The 13,306-nt window shown below is 37.1% G+C and overlaps 1 protein-coding gene across 2 annotated transcripts in view; it reads left to right on the top strand.

The window, feature by feature from the left end:
• The window catches only part of LOC106096179 (pantothenate kinase 3), a 33,811-nt gene extending 27,334 nt beyond the window's left edge, over positions 1–6,477 (top strand). For both annotated transcript variants that reach the window (XM_013263780.2, XM_013263779.2), the window contains exons 3-8: positions 4,700–4,873; positions 4,940–5,058; positions 5,114–5,239; positions 5,296–5,472; positions 5,539–5,674; positions 5,739–6,477. In XM_013263780.2, the coding sequence (XP_013119234.1) occupies positions 4,700–4,873; positions 4,940–5,058; positions 5,114–5,239; positions 5,296–5,472; positions 5,539–5,674; positions 5,739–6,041 (1,035 nt within the window). In that variant the 3' untranslated portion in view covers positions 6,042–6,477. The remainder of the gene's footprint in view (positions 1–4,699; positions 4,874–4,939; positions 5,059–5,113; positions 5,240–5,295; positions 5,473–5,538; positions 5,675–5,738) is intronic.
• Positions 6,478–13,306: the final 6,829 nt, after the last annotated feature.

Raw genomic sequence — 13,306 nt, 5'->3', positions numbered from 1 at the left:
TCGAAACTTTGTATCATTTTATGGCAAGATGTCCACTTTTAGGAGAATTCATTCAGGATAAGATATTTGGGAAAATACAACATCGACTTGAATGAACTTATTTCTGTATAGAATGGTGAATTTGCTGGCTGTTGGACCAATTTAAGTATATATATTACTGAAGCAATGAGATAAAGAAATTTATTAATGTCTGAGTATTCATAGCGACAAAAACAAAACAAAAGTAAATAAATAAATAAATAAATAAAAAAAAAAAATAAATATATATATATACATTTACCCATTAGCAAATGACAGACGGCTTAAAAAAGCAAATGTCGAAGAATTTATATATATTTTTATATTATTAATAGCATTTTTGTGATTAATTACATGAATTGTTATAAGAAAGTACTAAAAATAATAACGAAACTACTACTACTACTGATCAGATTTCTACATTTAACAAAATCATTGAGGGAACAACCAAGAAAACTTGTAACAAACGGGGAACGGGAACGGGGAAAAATGTAACGCACTACTCTATTTAAAGCAAGTTTATTTTTCAACATGTTACTTGAAATGGCGCCAGAATCTGCCTCATGGCAGTACAGTAAATGTGGAATTATAAGAGCATGGGGCAATCGTTCCTCAATATATCGAGGTAGTACTAAATCAGTGCTATAAAGGTAACGCAAGCCAAGAGTTATCTTGGCCACAACATTATCAATCTTCGATTTGAAGAACGTTCAAAGAGCGACGGCTACCAATAAACACCATCTCCACATTGTTTGCTTATACATATGGGGTACACCAATTCTTTATAAACTCAAATAAGTCGGTCAAAAACAAAATAAATAGACGGGGCCGAGTACAGATCGCTGAGGAGCTCCACTTTTAATCGGCAGTGTAGATAGATTTATATCACCTATCTGAACAAATTGCTTTCTGTAAACCAAATAAGAAAACAAATAACAGACCTTAAACTATGGACAGCTTTTTATTAAAGACGAAGTAATGCATCCGTTCCAAAGGCTTTCACTAGATCCAAGGAGAGTAAAATACAGATATTGTGATTTGTCACGCAGTTCCGAATCTGGTCGGTAGGTCTTACCGAATGGTGTAATGTATCGCTATCAAGATGATTGGTAGTACAATCGTGTGATGATTTGCCATTAACTAATAACAAAACGTTAGTCAACAAACAATATAAAAATCGTTAGGTTAGAGTGGTAGTCTATTTCAAAACCAAATTCACCTTTACTATTTTCAGTCCATTGTGACACCACAGTAGCAACAGACCAGGCCTCTAGTGGGAATCGAACTCACGACCCCCGCACTGCTCATACGTGAACGTTATCAACTCGGCTACCGGGCGACCTATAAAAAACGTTACACATTCCCAAATTTGCAATTTACATAAATTCAAAAAAAAAATGTAGTGCCAATAAAATATTCCTGAGGCACGAGGTAAATGCGAGATGCTTCAATTATATTTATGAATGGAGATGTACTAAGAACGGTTGACTAAATAAAAATAAACTAATCTGCAAGTTAATGTAGATAACAAGAATTTATCGTGTAATTTCTCACTACAATCAAAGGAGATTAGTACACAATACTCACGGGTTCAAAATCTTGCCGTAGGAAGCGTTTTAGATGTGTCAAGTGTGGTTTGGATCACTTCACTTAGTTTACAAGATTATGAAGTTTTGTTTTACCCAAAACTTTTAGCCATGGTGTAGCTGTATCCCAATTTTGAGAGCTTAAGATCACTCTGTAAGGAAAGTACCATTTTGTATGTTTTAGTACCTAAATGCAGGAATGAAAAACAAATCTTCAAAACGCCCAATATTTACAGTCAAGGTGTAACCGTATCCTAATTTTGAGTTCATTAGCTCAATTTCTAAAGAATATACCATTTTGTACTTTTTAGTACCTATATGTACGATTTTGAATAATCTTCTGGTCATCCAAAATTTATAGTCAAGATGCATTTATATCTTTCTTCCACATGTGGTATTTTTGTCAAAACTGCGATAATGTTTGTCAAATTGCTTAATTTTAGCAGGCCTCGGTCGCTGTTGGCGAAGATAAGCTCTTTTGAACGTTTTTACCTACATGCCAAATTTCAGACCTCTAGCTCCATCTCTAAAGAATGTACCAAAATGTAGGAGTTGTGAATAGATTACTTAGTCACCCATCATATTTTCCCTAGTTGTATAGGAATGCCAAAGTTCAGACCTCTAGCTGCACCTGTGAAGAAAGTACTTAATTGTACCAAAATGTATGAATTTTCAATTGACCATTTAATCACCAATCTTATATTTTTTAGTTGTACCTACATGCCAAATTTCAGACCTCTAGCTCCATCTATGAAGAAAGTACCAATTTAGGTACCATCATTTTGCCACCTACATGCCAAATTTCAAACCTTTAGCTCCATCTGAACAGAAAGTACCAAATGGTACCAAAATGTCACCCTTCATATGCTTCTTATTTGTACCTATATGCCACATTTCAGACCTCAAGCTCCATCTGAACAGAAAGTATAAAATGGTACAAATTTTGGTACCAAAATGTACGATTTATAAAAAAAGTCATGTCATCCATCATATTTTTCCTAGTTGTACCTCCATGCCAAATTTCAATGTACGAATTTTTAAAAGAACATTTAGTCACCCTTCATATGCATCTTATTTGTACCTATATGCCACATTTCAGACCTCAAGCTCCATCTGAACAGAAAGTACAAAATGGTACAAATTTTGGTACCAAAATGTACGATTTATAAAAAAAGTCATGTCATCCATCATATTTTTCCTAGTTGTACCTCCATGCCAAATTTCAATGTACGAATTTTTAAAAGAACATTTAGTCACCCTTCATATGCATCTTATTTGTACCTATATGCCACATTGCAGACCTCAAGCTCCATCTGAACAGAAAGTACAAAATGGTACAAATTTTGGTACCAAAATGTACGATTTATAAAAAAGTCATGTTATCCATCATATTTTTCCTAGTTGTACCTCCATGCCAAATTTCAATGTACGAATTTTTAAAAGAACATTTAGTCACCCTTCATATGCTTCTTATTTGTACCTACATGCCACATTTCAGACCTCAAGCTCCATCTGAACAGAAAGTACAAAATGGTACAAATTTTGGTACCAAAATGTACGATTTATAAAAAAGTAATGCTATCCATCATACTTTTCCTAGTTGAACCTGCATGCCAAATGTCAGACCTCTAGCTCCATCTGAACAGAAAGTACAAAATGGTACAAATTTGGTACCAAAATGTACGATTTATAAAAAAGTAATGCTATCCATCATACTTTTCCTAGTTGTACCTATATGCCACATTTCAGACCTCAAGCTCCATCTGAACAGAAAGTTCAAAATGGTACAAATTTTGCTACCAAAATGTACGATTTATAAAAAAGTAATGCCATCCATCATATTTTTCCTTGTTGTACATGCATGCCAAATTTCAATGTACGAATTTTTAAAAGAACATTTAGTCACCCTTCATATGCTTCTTATTTGTACCTACATGCCACATTTCAGACCTCAAGCTCCATCTGAACAGAAAGTACAAAATGGTACAAATTTTGGTACCAAAATGTACGATTTATAAAAAAGTAATGCCATCCATCATACTTTTCCTAGTTGCACCTGCATGCCAAATTTCAGACCTCTAGCTCCAACTATAAAGAAAATACCAATTTTGGTGGCAAAATGTTCAAATTGTGAGAAAAACATTTAGTCGCCCATCATATATTTCTAAGTTTTAACTACATGCCAAATTTTAGACCTCTAGCTCCATCTGCACAGAAACCACCAAATGATACCAAAATTAACGAATTGTAAACTAATAATAGTCACCCGTCATCTTTTTCCTAGTTGTACCTGCATGCCAAATTTCACACCTCTAGTTCCATCGGTAAAGAAAGTACCAAATGGTGCCAATTGCGGTACTAAACGTACGTTTTTCCCGTTATCAGTACTAATTTTCTTTTTTACTCTCATCCTATTGTACCAGATGTCTTAATTCAAATTTCAAAAGTCCATCCGCCCTGTACAAAGTTTACCCATTTCGTACGTTTTTGGTACTTCTTTTAGTAGTATTTAAATCGTTATTTATTTTTTTAAGAGAAGTTTTATTGTTAACTTTTATTATATGTACTATAAATTATTTTTGGTAATATTAGTTAAATTTATGTGATTAACTATTTGTGAGTAGTATTTAATTCCTGATTTATTTTTAAGAAAACTTTAATGCATTGTTAATTTTGTAGTGTTTTAGTCATACATGAGCTAACGACTTGACTAATAAATGAGCAAATTAAATTAAAAATTAATTAAAATTAAATGTACTAATTTCCAAAAACTCTCATAGTCATCCAATTAAGCTCGCCATAGTGTACCTATGTTACAAAGTTTAATTTACAAAGCAAGTACCAAATGCGGTACTAAACGTACTATTTCTCTCACTTCCGGTACGATTTTCCATTTTAATTAATAGTTTTTAATTTGCGCCCAAGAACATACAATAGTTCTGGCCCTTACTTTTACGTTACGTTAAGTTTTGTGCCATAGTAGCCAATGCTATTTAGCCTAACAATGAAAAGAAGTTTAGTACATAATTCCATTGGTATTGGATATAATAAAAACGTTGTCCTATGTTATACTTACATATATCATTTCATTTTAGATGGACAATGTGGAGATACGGAAGAGAAAGGGATCTCTGCATTTTATTCGCTTTCAAACTACTGATATGGGCAACTTTTTATCTTTGGCCAAGCAAAAGGGCATGGCTGAATTGGTAACCACAGTTTGCGCGACAGGAGGAGGGGCGTTTAAGTTTGAGAATGAATTTCGAGAGGTAAAAAAACAGCATTTATTCCAAGTTTTCTGTCTCGTTTGCTAAATGAATGAATCTTTCTTGTAGCAAGTCAACATGAAACTGGCCAAGTTCGATGAACTTGACACGCTCATCAAAGGCATTCTCTTTGCAGAAATTCAGAACCGCACCGAATGTTATTACTATGAAAATGCGAGGGATATTATGTGAGTATAGTCTACAATCATATTCAGAGTTATATTGTTTTTATCATCTCTGCAGCAAGAGCGAGAAGAAGGCATTTGATTTCTCACAGCCCTATCCATTCATTTTGGTAAATGTTGGGTCGGGGGTCTCCATATTGGCCGTTTATGGTCCTGACAATTACAAGCGCGTTTCTGGTACAAGGTAGGATGTGGTTTTGATAGTTAAGCTCTACAAATAAAATCTTAAATTTCTATTAGTTTGGGCGGTGGTACATTTCTCGGACTATGCTGCCTTTTAACAGGCTGCAATACTTTTGAAGAGGCTATACAGCTCGCTACAAAGGGAGACAATCGCAAAGTGGATAAGCTGGTAAGGGACATATATGGCGGAGATTATGACCGCTTTGGTTTGACTGGAGATCTGGTGGCCTCAAGGTGAGTCCAATAAAACATATTATGCGCATAAAGTTAGACACTAACTTAACATTAACGCCAATTTAGTTTCGGACAAATGCACCTGAAGGACAAACGATCATCTGTATCACGTGAAGATCTTGCGAATGCCACGTTGGTGACAATTACAAATAATATTGGCCTGATTGCTCGAATGTGTGCACTTAACGAAAAAATGGACAAGGTTGTTGAAATATTAAATACCATTTGAATGGTTTGTCATTGAACATTGGCATTATTTTTTGTAGGTCGTCTTTGTTGGGAACTTTTTACGCGTCAATCCTATAGCAATGAAGCTCTTGGCATACGCTATGGAATTTTGGTCAAATGGTACATTAAAAGGTTTGTTCTTAGAACACGAGGGATATTTTGGAGCTCTTGGTTGTTTGCTTCAATTCAATGGAGAGATTGCAGCTGCACTCAATGAAACGTCGGACAAAAGTGCTTCTTGTTCACAGACCTCTTCAACGAATAAACCGGACACACAATCGTCAGTGGACACAGCCCTCACGTCCGTTGATTCCAGTCCACCAAAAGAAACTCAGAGATAGTTGTTAGTATTTGCTTAAATGGTGCCTTTATTTATGTAAGTTAGTTTTACAACATTATCCCCTATTGTCTCTTAGCCAATATATGGTTGATTTTTGCTTTTCCATTTTGTTTCCTAACGATAGATAGCTTAAATATTTATATCTATGTATGTACATACCCTAATTTATACGTCGCATATGCTAAAGGCAGGCATATGGATTTGCAGGTGAAGTTGGTACCTTCCTTCTAATCACATTCTGACGGCAATGGCACTGCACAATATATCACTTTTTAAATACATACTTGTTTTTATACATTCTGTTGTGATTTACTTGTATTTTATTTTATTGTAGATTCTTTAATTTGTCTAAATGCCCCATGTATACCCTATTGTTTGTAAATTGCCCCTTAGGTGCGAAATAAAGATGATCACTACCTTATGTTATTGGAAATAAACCCGCTTACTTGTCACATTTAAGCATAGACTAAGCTAAACCATGAGAGACGTCTGCCCAAAAAATATGGTTTATAACCGAAAGAGGCAAAATACTGTTTCGAAGGCATTCATGAGCAGCACTAGAAGCGCATTCGCCATCCATCATTTGTTCAGCTCTTTTTGGCTTACAACAACTCGAAACGGTCGGTAGGACGACGATAATCCTATTGGTACATCCGGATTGCGAAAAAACGAGGCTACTACAGAAGGGAAGTAAAAAGGAGGTTAGTATGTCCGCCATATATGAAGTGCATTGCGTTGGCAATAAGGAAGGTAAAGGGTTGGAGGGGGAAAGCGGTAATGTATGGTTCGGTCGACTGGTCAATCAATTACAAACGGGTGTGAGTTCCAGGCAAGTCTTGTATTCCTGCCAAACATCCTAACGTCAGGGATAAGAAGACGAATATCCCTGGAACACACGCCATGAAAATAACGATAGAGCAATACAACGCTACCCACATTTGGACGATGTTCAAGAGAAGCAATAGAGCTGGTAATCTACTACTGTCCCCAATTAACACCATCGCTATCCGTTGAACCCGGTCAGGTAGCTCCAATGATGATTTTGTAGTTTCTGCCCATACATGAGAGTTATATTCCATCCTCGGCCTGATGTAGGTAATATAGATATTGAGAAGATCAGAAGAGGTGAGATATTTCTTGCACCGCTTAAGAAAGCCCAAACACTTGAATGCTTCTTTCGACACTTCGAATATGTGTTTTGACCAACGGACCTCACTTTGTATCTTCATGCTCAGAACATCAAGAGCATCTGACTGCTCAATATCTATACCGTCGATAGATATCGACGATTGTAGTGGGTCAGTGAATCGCTTGTGGGACAAGAAACAGCACTGCGTCTTCTTTGCGTTAAAGTCTACGCTGTTCTTATAGCCCACTCGGAAATGGCCAACAAATCCTGGGAGAGCGTCTCATCCATAATGCTCCTCCTGTCCACAATTTCTTGAGGACTGGGACTATGGTCGAATGAATATGAATGACACAACTACTGTCTTCGGCAAATGAGTAGACTGGATTCGAAGTCTAACCCAATAGATCGTCAATGAAAATAAAAAAATGGAAAGGGGAAAGGGCAGACCCTTGTGGCACACCTGCGGTCAATGTATACTCATCGAATGAGAACCCATCTACAACAACTGGTATAGTCCGATCTCTGAGAAAGCTCGATATAAATCGAACAAAGTTATTACCGACTCCAAAAGCTACAAGCTTTGATAAAAGTGCACCGTGCCGGACCCTATCAAACGCTTTGGAGATATCAAGAGCCACGACTTTACTCTCACCAAACTGGTGCATAGAGCGACTCGATCGTTCCTACAAAAATGCCATTGTCTCCCGTAGAGCGATTTTTGCGCAACCCATACTGTCAATCGCTAAGAAGACCATTGGACAAGATGATGGTTAACCATACCCTCCATAACCTTGGAGAGCGCGGAGCATATCGCAATTGGTCAGTAATTCACAGGGTTGTTCGCCCCACATTTTTTGGGGAACGTTAGCAACCTTCCAACGCGTCGGGAAAACTCCCGCGCGGTAAGCAAGGTTGCGTTGTCGACGAGCAAGCATCGAAGAACACTTACAAAGGACAAGTGTTGATAGACCGTCCGCGCCGGATGATTTATTAACGTCGAGATTCGCAAGGACCCTTTTAACTCCATGTGTTCGAAAGAATATCTGAGGCATCGAACTAGGTACACTATGAATCACGGCTCTTGTTTCCCCTCGGAGAAGCAATAGCTTTGGCACGAAGACACTGTTCGTAAAGAAACTTTTTGGGTCTTAGTACTCTGGCACACAAAGTTCTTGCCTGTTTACGCAGCATTTCGGTATTTGCATCTTTTGATCTGACAGCATCTCTACATGCCCAGTTAAACCAAATTTTATTCTTTGATGTAATCGATAAATTCTTAATCGGAATGAACGATTTCATTCCTATAAATATTATTTTCTGCAACATTTCGGCAGCAGCATTTACGTCACCGATTAGAAAACACTGTTTCCAGTTAAAATGCTGTAAAAATTCGTTGAGCTTAGCCCAACGTGCTCTTTCGTGAAATTACCAAGAGGCGCAAGGACATGAACTTCATACAGTTGATTGTTTATTCTTTAACATTTTTTACATTTTCACATACAATGGATAACGAAAGACGAAGAAAAATGGCCGTGTAAAAAATTTATAAAGATATTTATAAACAATGCATATATTACGGTACACTACCTGGAAATTATGTCAAGTGACAACCCCCCGATGACGACCTATGGATTCAGAAAACAGAGAACGAGATGTCAACCAACAACGTAGACAAGATAGATAAAGATAAATTTCAAAAGATAAAATTCAAAATTCCCCAAAATATCCATTGTACATTGCTACGCGCCAATCGAACCCGACAACCACGAAACAAAGAATTAATTGTATTCCCAACTCCACTCAGTGACACGCTCTTTGAACTTTGAACTTTGTGCTTTTTGTTTGAGTACTTTTCACTACGGCTGGGCGTAGACGTAAAATGACCACTAAGAACATGTGGTCACTATCGATGTCGGCTCCTCGTCTATTTGCATAGTCCTTACCTTGCTCTCACAAGTGACCTTCATAAAAAAGTTCGTCGGATTGGCATGTGGCGAATTGGACAGCCACTCTGTGGACCAAATGAAATACAGAACATGATTTTCTTAGGCATTGTTGGTTTACACGTGCTAAAGCGCGGTGTCGAGTCTTGTTGGTACGTCATGGTCTGCGACCGAAATATTTGCCTGCACACGGCTCCAAAACAGCCAACCAACATGTTTTAACGATATTACTTTGCTTTTACTTTGATTGATTTGACTTGGTTTGAGCTAAACTTCAAAGGGCTCATGTCCACCACGCTACCACCAATGCTGCAATTGACCGTTTTTTACATTTCTCCAAAATTAAAAATCATTTGTTCTTTAGATGTTGCCTTCCCTAGGCTACAATTTGGATTTTTTTGCCCAATTCGGATAGCCATGAATTGAGTAATTTCAAACTTTTGTAGCCCGTTTATGTTGCATAAATTATTCCTAAATATGAAAAAGAATGTATTTATTTATTTCATATTATAATAACACTCAAAAACTTAAATTTTTAAATTTATTTTAACTATTCATATCAAGTAACAATTCTATTCGATTGCTCCAGAGCTCACGAGTGGATTTCGAACAGCTGATACTCGATTATGCTCTCGTTAACGAATGCCATAATCTCGAATGTCGAAAGTGCTTATTCGATAACGAATGCGGCAACGCTAAAACAAAAATGTTCGAACAATTTTACTCGATGAGGTGCCATTTCTCAAGGACTTGACACATACAATTCTCCCTATAGCCTCGTACTGACTTCATTCACAGCGAAAATGGCTATTACATGTATGCTAAATCCGACGAACTCTTTTCTTTGTCAGAACACAAACAAAAGTCAAACAACAACACACAACAAAGACAACAGTTTGAAGCAGAGTTTATTCGGCGCATTTCGTGAGCATTTAATTACATTTGCAATTAAAATTGTGCGAAATTTATCGTGATGCAGCGACATGTCGCTACTATTTTGCTCATAGAACTCAGTACTACTCATGACACAATTACCAGGTAGTGTACCGTAAACAGCTGAGTACAATTTTTTCACGCGAAGTGCACTATCTGCACGCACTAATTTTGGTTGTGTGTGCGTATTACAGTTAAGAACCATACCACACACAGCCAACGAAAAATGGCGCGAACTAGAAACATATTGAGTTGCCCAAAAAGTAATTGCGGATTTTTCATATAGTTGGCATTGACAATTTTTTTCACAGCTTGTGACTCTGTAATTGCATTCTTTCTTCAGTCAGTTATCAGCTGTTACTTTTAGCTTGCTTTAGAAAAAAGTGTAAAAAAAGTATATTTGATTAAAGTTCATTCTAAGTTTTATTAAAAATGCATTTACTTTCTTTTAAAAAATCCGCAATTACTTTTTGGGCAACCCAATACACAAAATCAGAGTTGCACTAATCGCTGATTTTGACAGATAATGCACTCAATATTTTGTTGTTGTGCAACAGCCACTACCTGTACATAAATATATCTTGGTACCACTTGTACGGAATGTCTAGGAATTATCTTCGTCACCATTTTTATAGTGTGTTTTGACAGTGGTTCGAGTGAAAAGTCGAATTCAGTACTAGGCTTATTCCCGTTCATAATATGATTCCAAATGTCGTTATCGAAGATTCATTTTTTTTTATTTTATTCAGATAATGCAACTTGAAGCCATGCCAATTTAAACATATAAAACAATAAACTACTCCTTACGTTTAATATACAATATCTTCTTATATATAAAAATCAATTTGTGTTTGTTTGTTCCGTATATTTTCACAGTTTGTTTAGGTAGGGCTGGAAGGAAACTTAGGCTATATAATTTTTCGATATCGGAAAGGGCGGACCCTGCCTCGTTACCCCAAAATCAAAAGCGGATTGATAATGACAACATGGGTACAAAATGAAGGGTATTGTAGAAATGAAATGGAAGAGTAGAATGCGAATATGGTATTAAAAATTAAATCCAAGTACCCAGGAAGTCGCCCTAACCCCACAACTCCTCCAAGCAGACAAATTGAACGTTCATATCAATATGGGGGTCAAATGAAAGGTATTCGGGAGTAGATTACGAACGCCCGAAATGGGCATATAAATCAATTATGACTTTATGGGACTCGGTTTGTTTGTTTGTTCCGTAGACTCAAAAAAACGACTGAACCGATTTTCTTGAAATTTTCACAGATTGGAAACATAGACTATATAATATTTTGATATCGGATGGGGGCGGACCCTCCCCCATACCCCAAGAATACCACCCAAAATCGATAGGCCGATAGGTCCAATATGAGAATCAAATGAAAGGTATAGAACGAAATCGTTGAAAACGGATATCGTATTAAAATTTTGGGTCCAAGTACCCAGCGAGCCGTCCCAACCCCAAAACTCACCTAAAAAGATATATTCGACTCCCTGTAAACATGGGACTGAAATGAAAAATATTTGGCAGTAGATTACAAATATGGCATACAAAATTAAGTCCAAGTAAGGGAAGGTCGCTCCACCCCAAACACCCCCAAATGGACACATTAGCCGACCATGGCTGTATGGGACTCAAATGAAAGGTATTTGGAAGTAGATGATAAATGTGACATTAATATTTGCGTTCGGGTCTAGGTGGCGCTTTTTCTCCTTAAATACGTCAAATAGGTTCATTGACCCATTATGACAACTCAAATGGACTCAAATGAAAGTTATTTCAGAGTAGAAAACGAGTCTGATATCCAATTGTAGAGCCAAGTGCTTAGGGATACGCCCTAAAGCACCACCTAATCTGAAATTTGTTTCCTACTATGGCAATATAGAGCTCAAATCAACGTCATTTAGGAGTAAGAACGAATATGATATCTATTTTCAGGACAAACTACCAGTCAGCGCCCCATCTCCGAAACATGGCTCAAATTAAAGCGATTTGGGAGCGAAGCACAAATTTAATATCGTTATTTGAGTCGAAATGTTTGATGCCATCCCTACCCTAAAAATCACATTTTATGTCGATCTAGCCATGTCCGTCCGTCTGTCTGTCGAAAGCACGCTAACTTCCGAAGGAGTAAAGCTAGCCGCTTGAAATTTTGCACAAATACTTCTTATTATTGTAAATGGGCCATATCGGTCCAAGTTTTGATATAGCTGTCATATAAACCGATCTTGGGTCTTGACTTCTTGAGCCTCTAGAGGGCGCAATTCTTATCCGATTTGAATGAATTTTGGCACGACGTGTTTTGTTATGATATCCAACAACTGTGCCAAGCATGGTTCAAATCGGTTCATAACCTGATATAGCTGTCATATAAACCGATCTGGGATCTTGACTTCTTGAGCCTGTAGAGGTCGCAATTATTATCCGATTTTCCTGAAATTTTGTACGACGGATTCTCTCATGACCATCAACATACGTGTTTATATGGTCTGAATCGGTCTATAGCCCGATACAGCTCCCATATAAATCGATCTCTCTATTTTACTTCTTGAGCCCCCAAAGGGCGCAATTCTTATTCGAATTGGCTGACATTTTACACAGGTCTCCAACATATATTTTAATTGTGGTCCAAACCGGACCATATCTTGATATCGCTCTAATAGCAGAGGAAATCTTTTCTTATATCCTGTTTTGCCTAAGAAGAGATGACGGGAAAAGAACTCGACAAATGCGATCCATGGTGTAGGTATATAAGATTCGGCCCGGCCGAACTTAGCACGCTTTTACTTGTTAGTATTTAGAGCGCACAAGCCGATTACTGGCTTAGATGTATGTCCATAGTGGTATGGGGCCGGGTTAATATTCACACCCTCTTTTGAAACTAATCTAACAGCAAGTAACAAGGTAAAGGAGTTTAGTTTAAAATAATTTTCGATGCACAGTTACATCTACAGTAGCTCCCATTGCAAAGCCTTCTCCTACTCCACTGACGCCACTTTGTACACAATGTTCTGTGTAACAAATTATCAAACAGTTATTCATCCATTCATCGAACTCTTTACTTGGCAATATCTCCGCTTCTCATCGCCTCTTTTTGTACGGAGCATAAAAGTCGTCGATCGGCCAGACGTGATTTTTATTATTTCATTTCTTTTGCAAACATCCGGAGTAAGAAAATTCTGTGGTATCACAAAACTGTAACAAAAGCAATAATCCAATGAACTATTTGTAAAGGATTGAACACAATA

The sequence above is a fragment of the Stomoxys calcitrans genome, chromosome 1 (assembly GCF_963082655.1).
Source record: "Stomoxys calcitrans chromosome 1, idStoCalc2.1, whole genome shotgun sequence".
NCBI classification, from domain to species: domain Eukaryota; kingdom Metazoa; phylum Arthropoda; class Insecta; order Diptera; family Muscidae; genus Stomoxys; species Stomoxys calcitrans.
The sequence above is the reverse complement of the archived record's forward strand: the minus strand, read 5'-3'. Positions and strand labels throughout refer to the sequence as shown.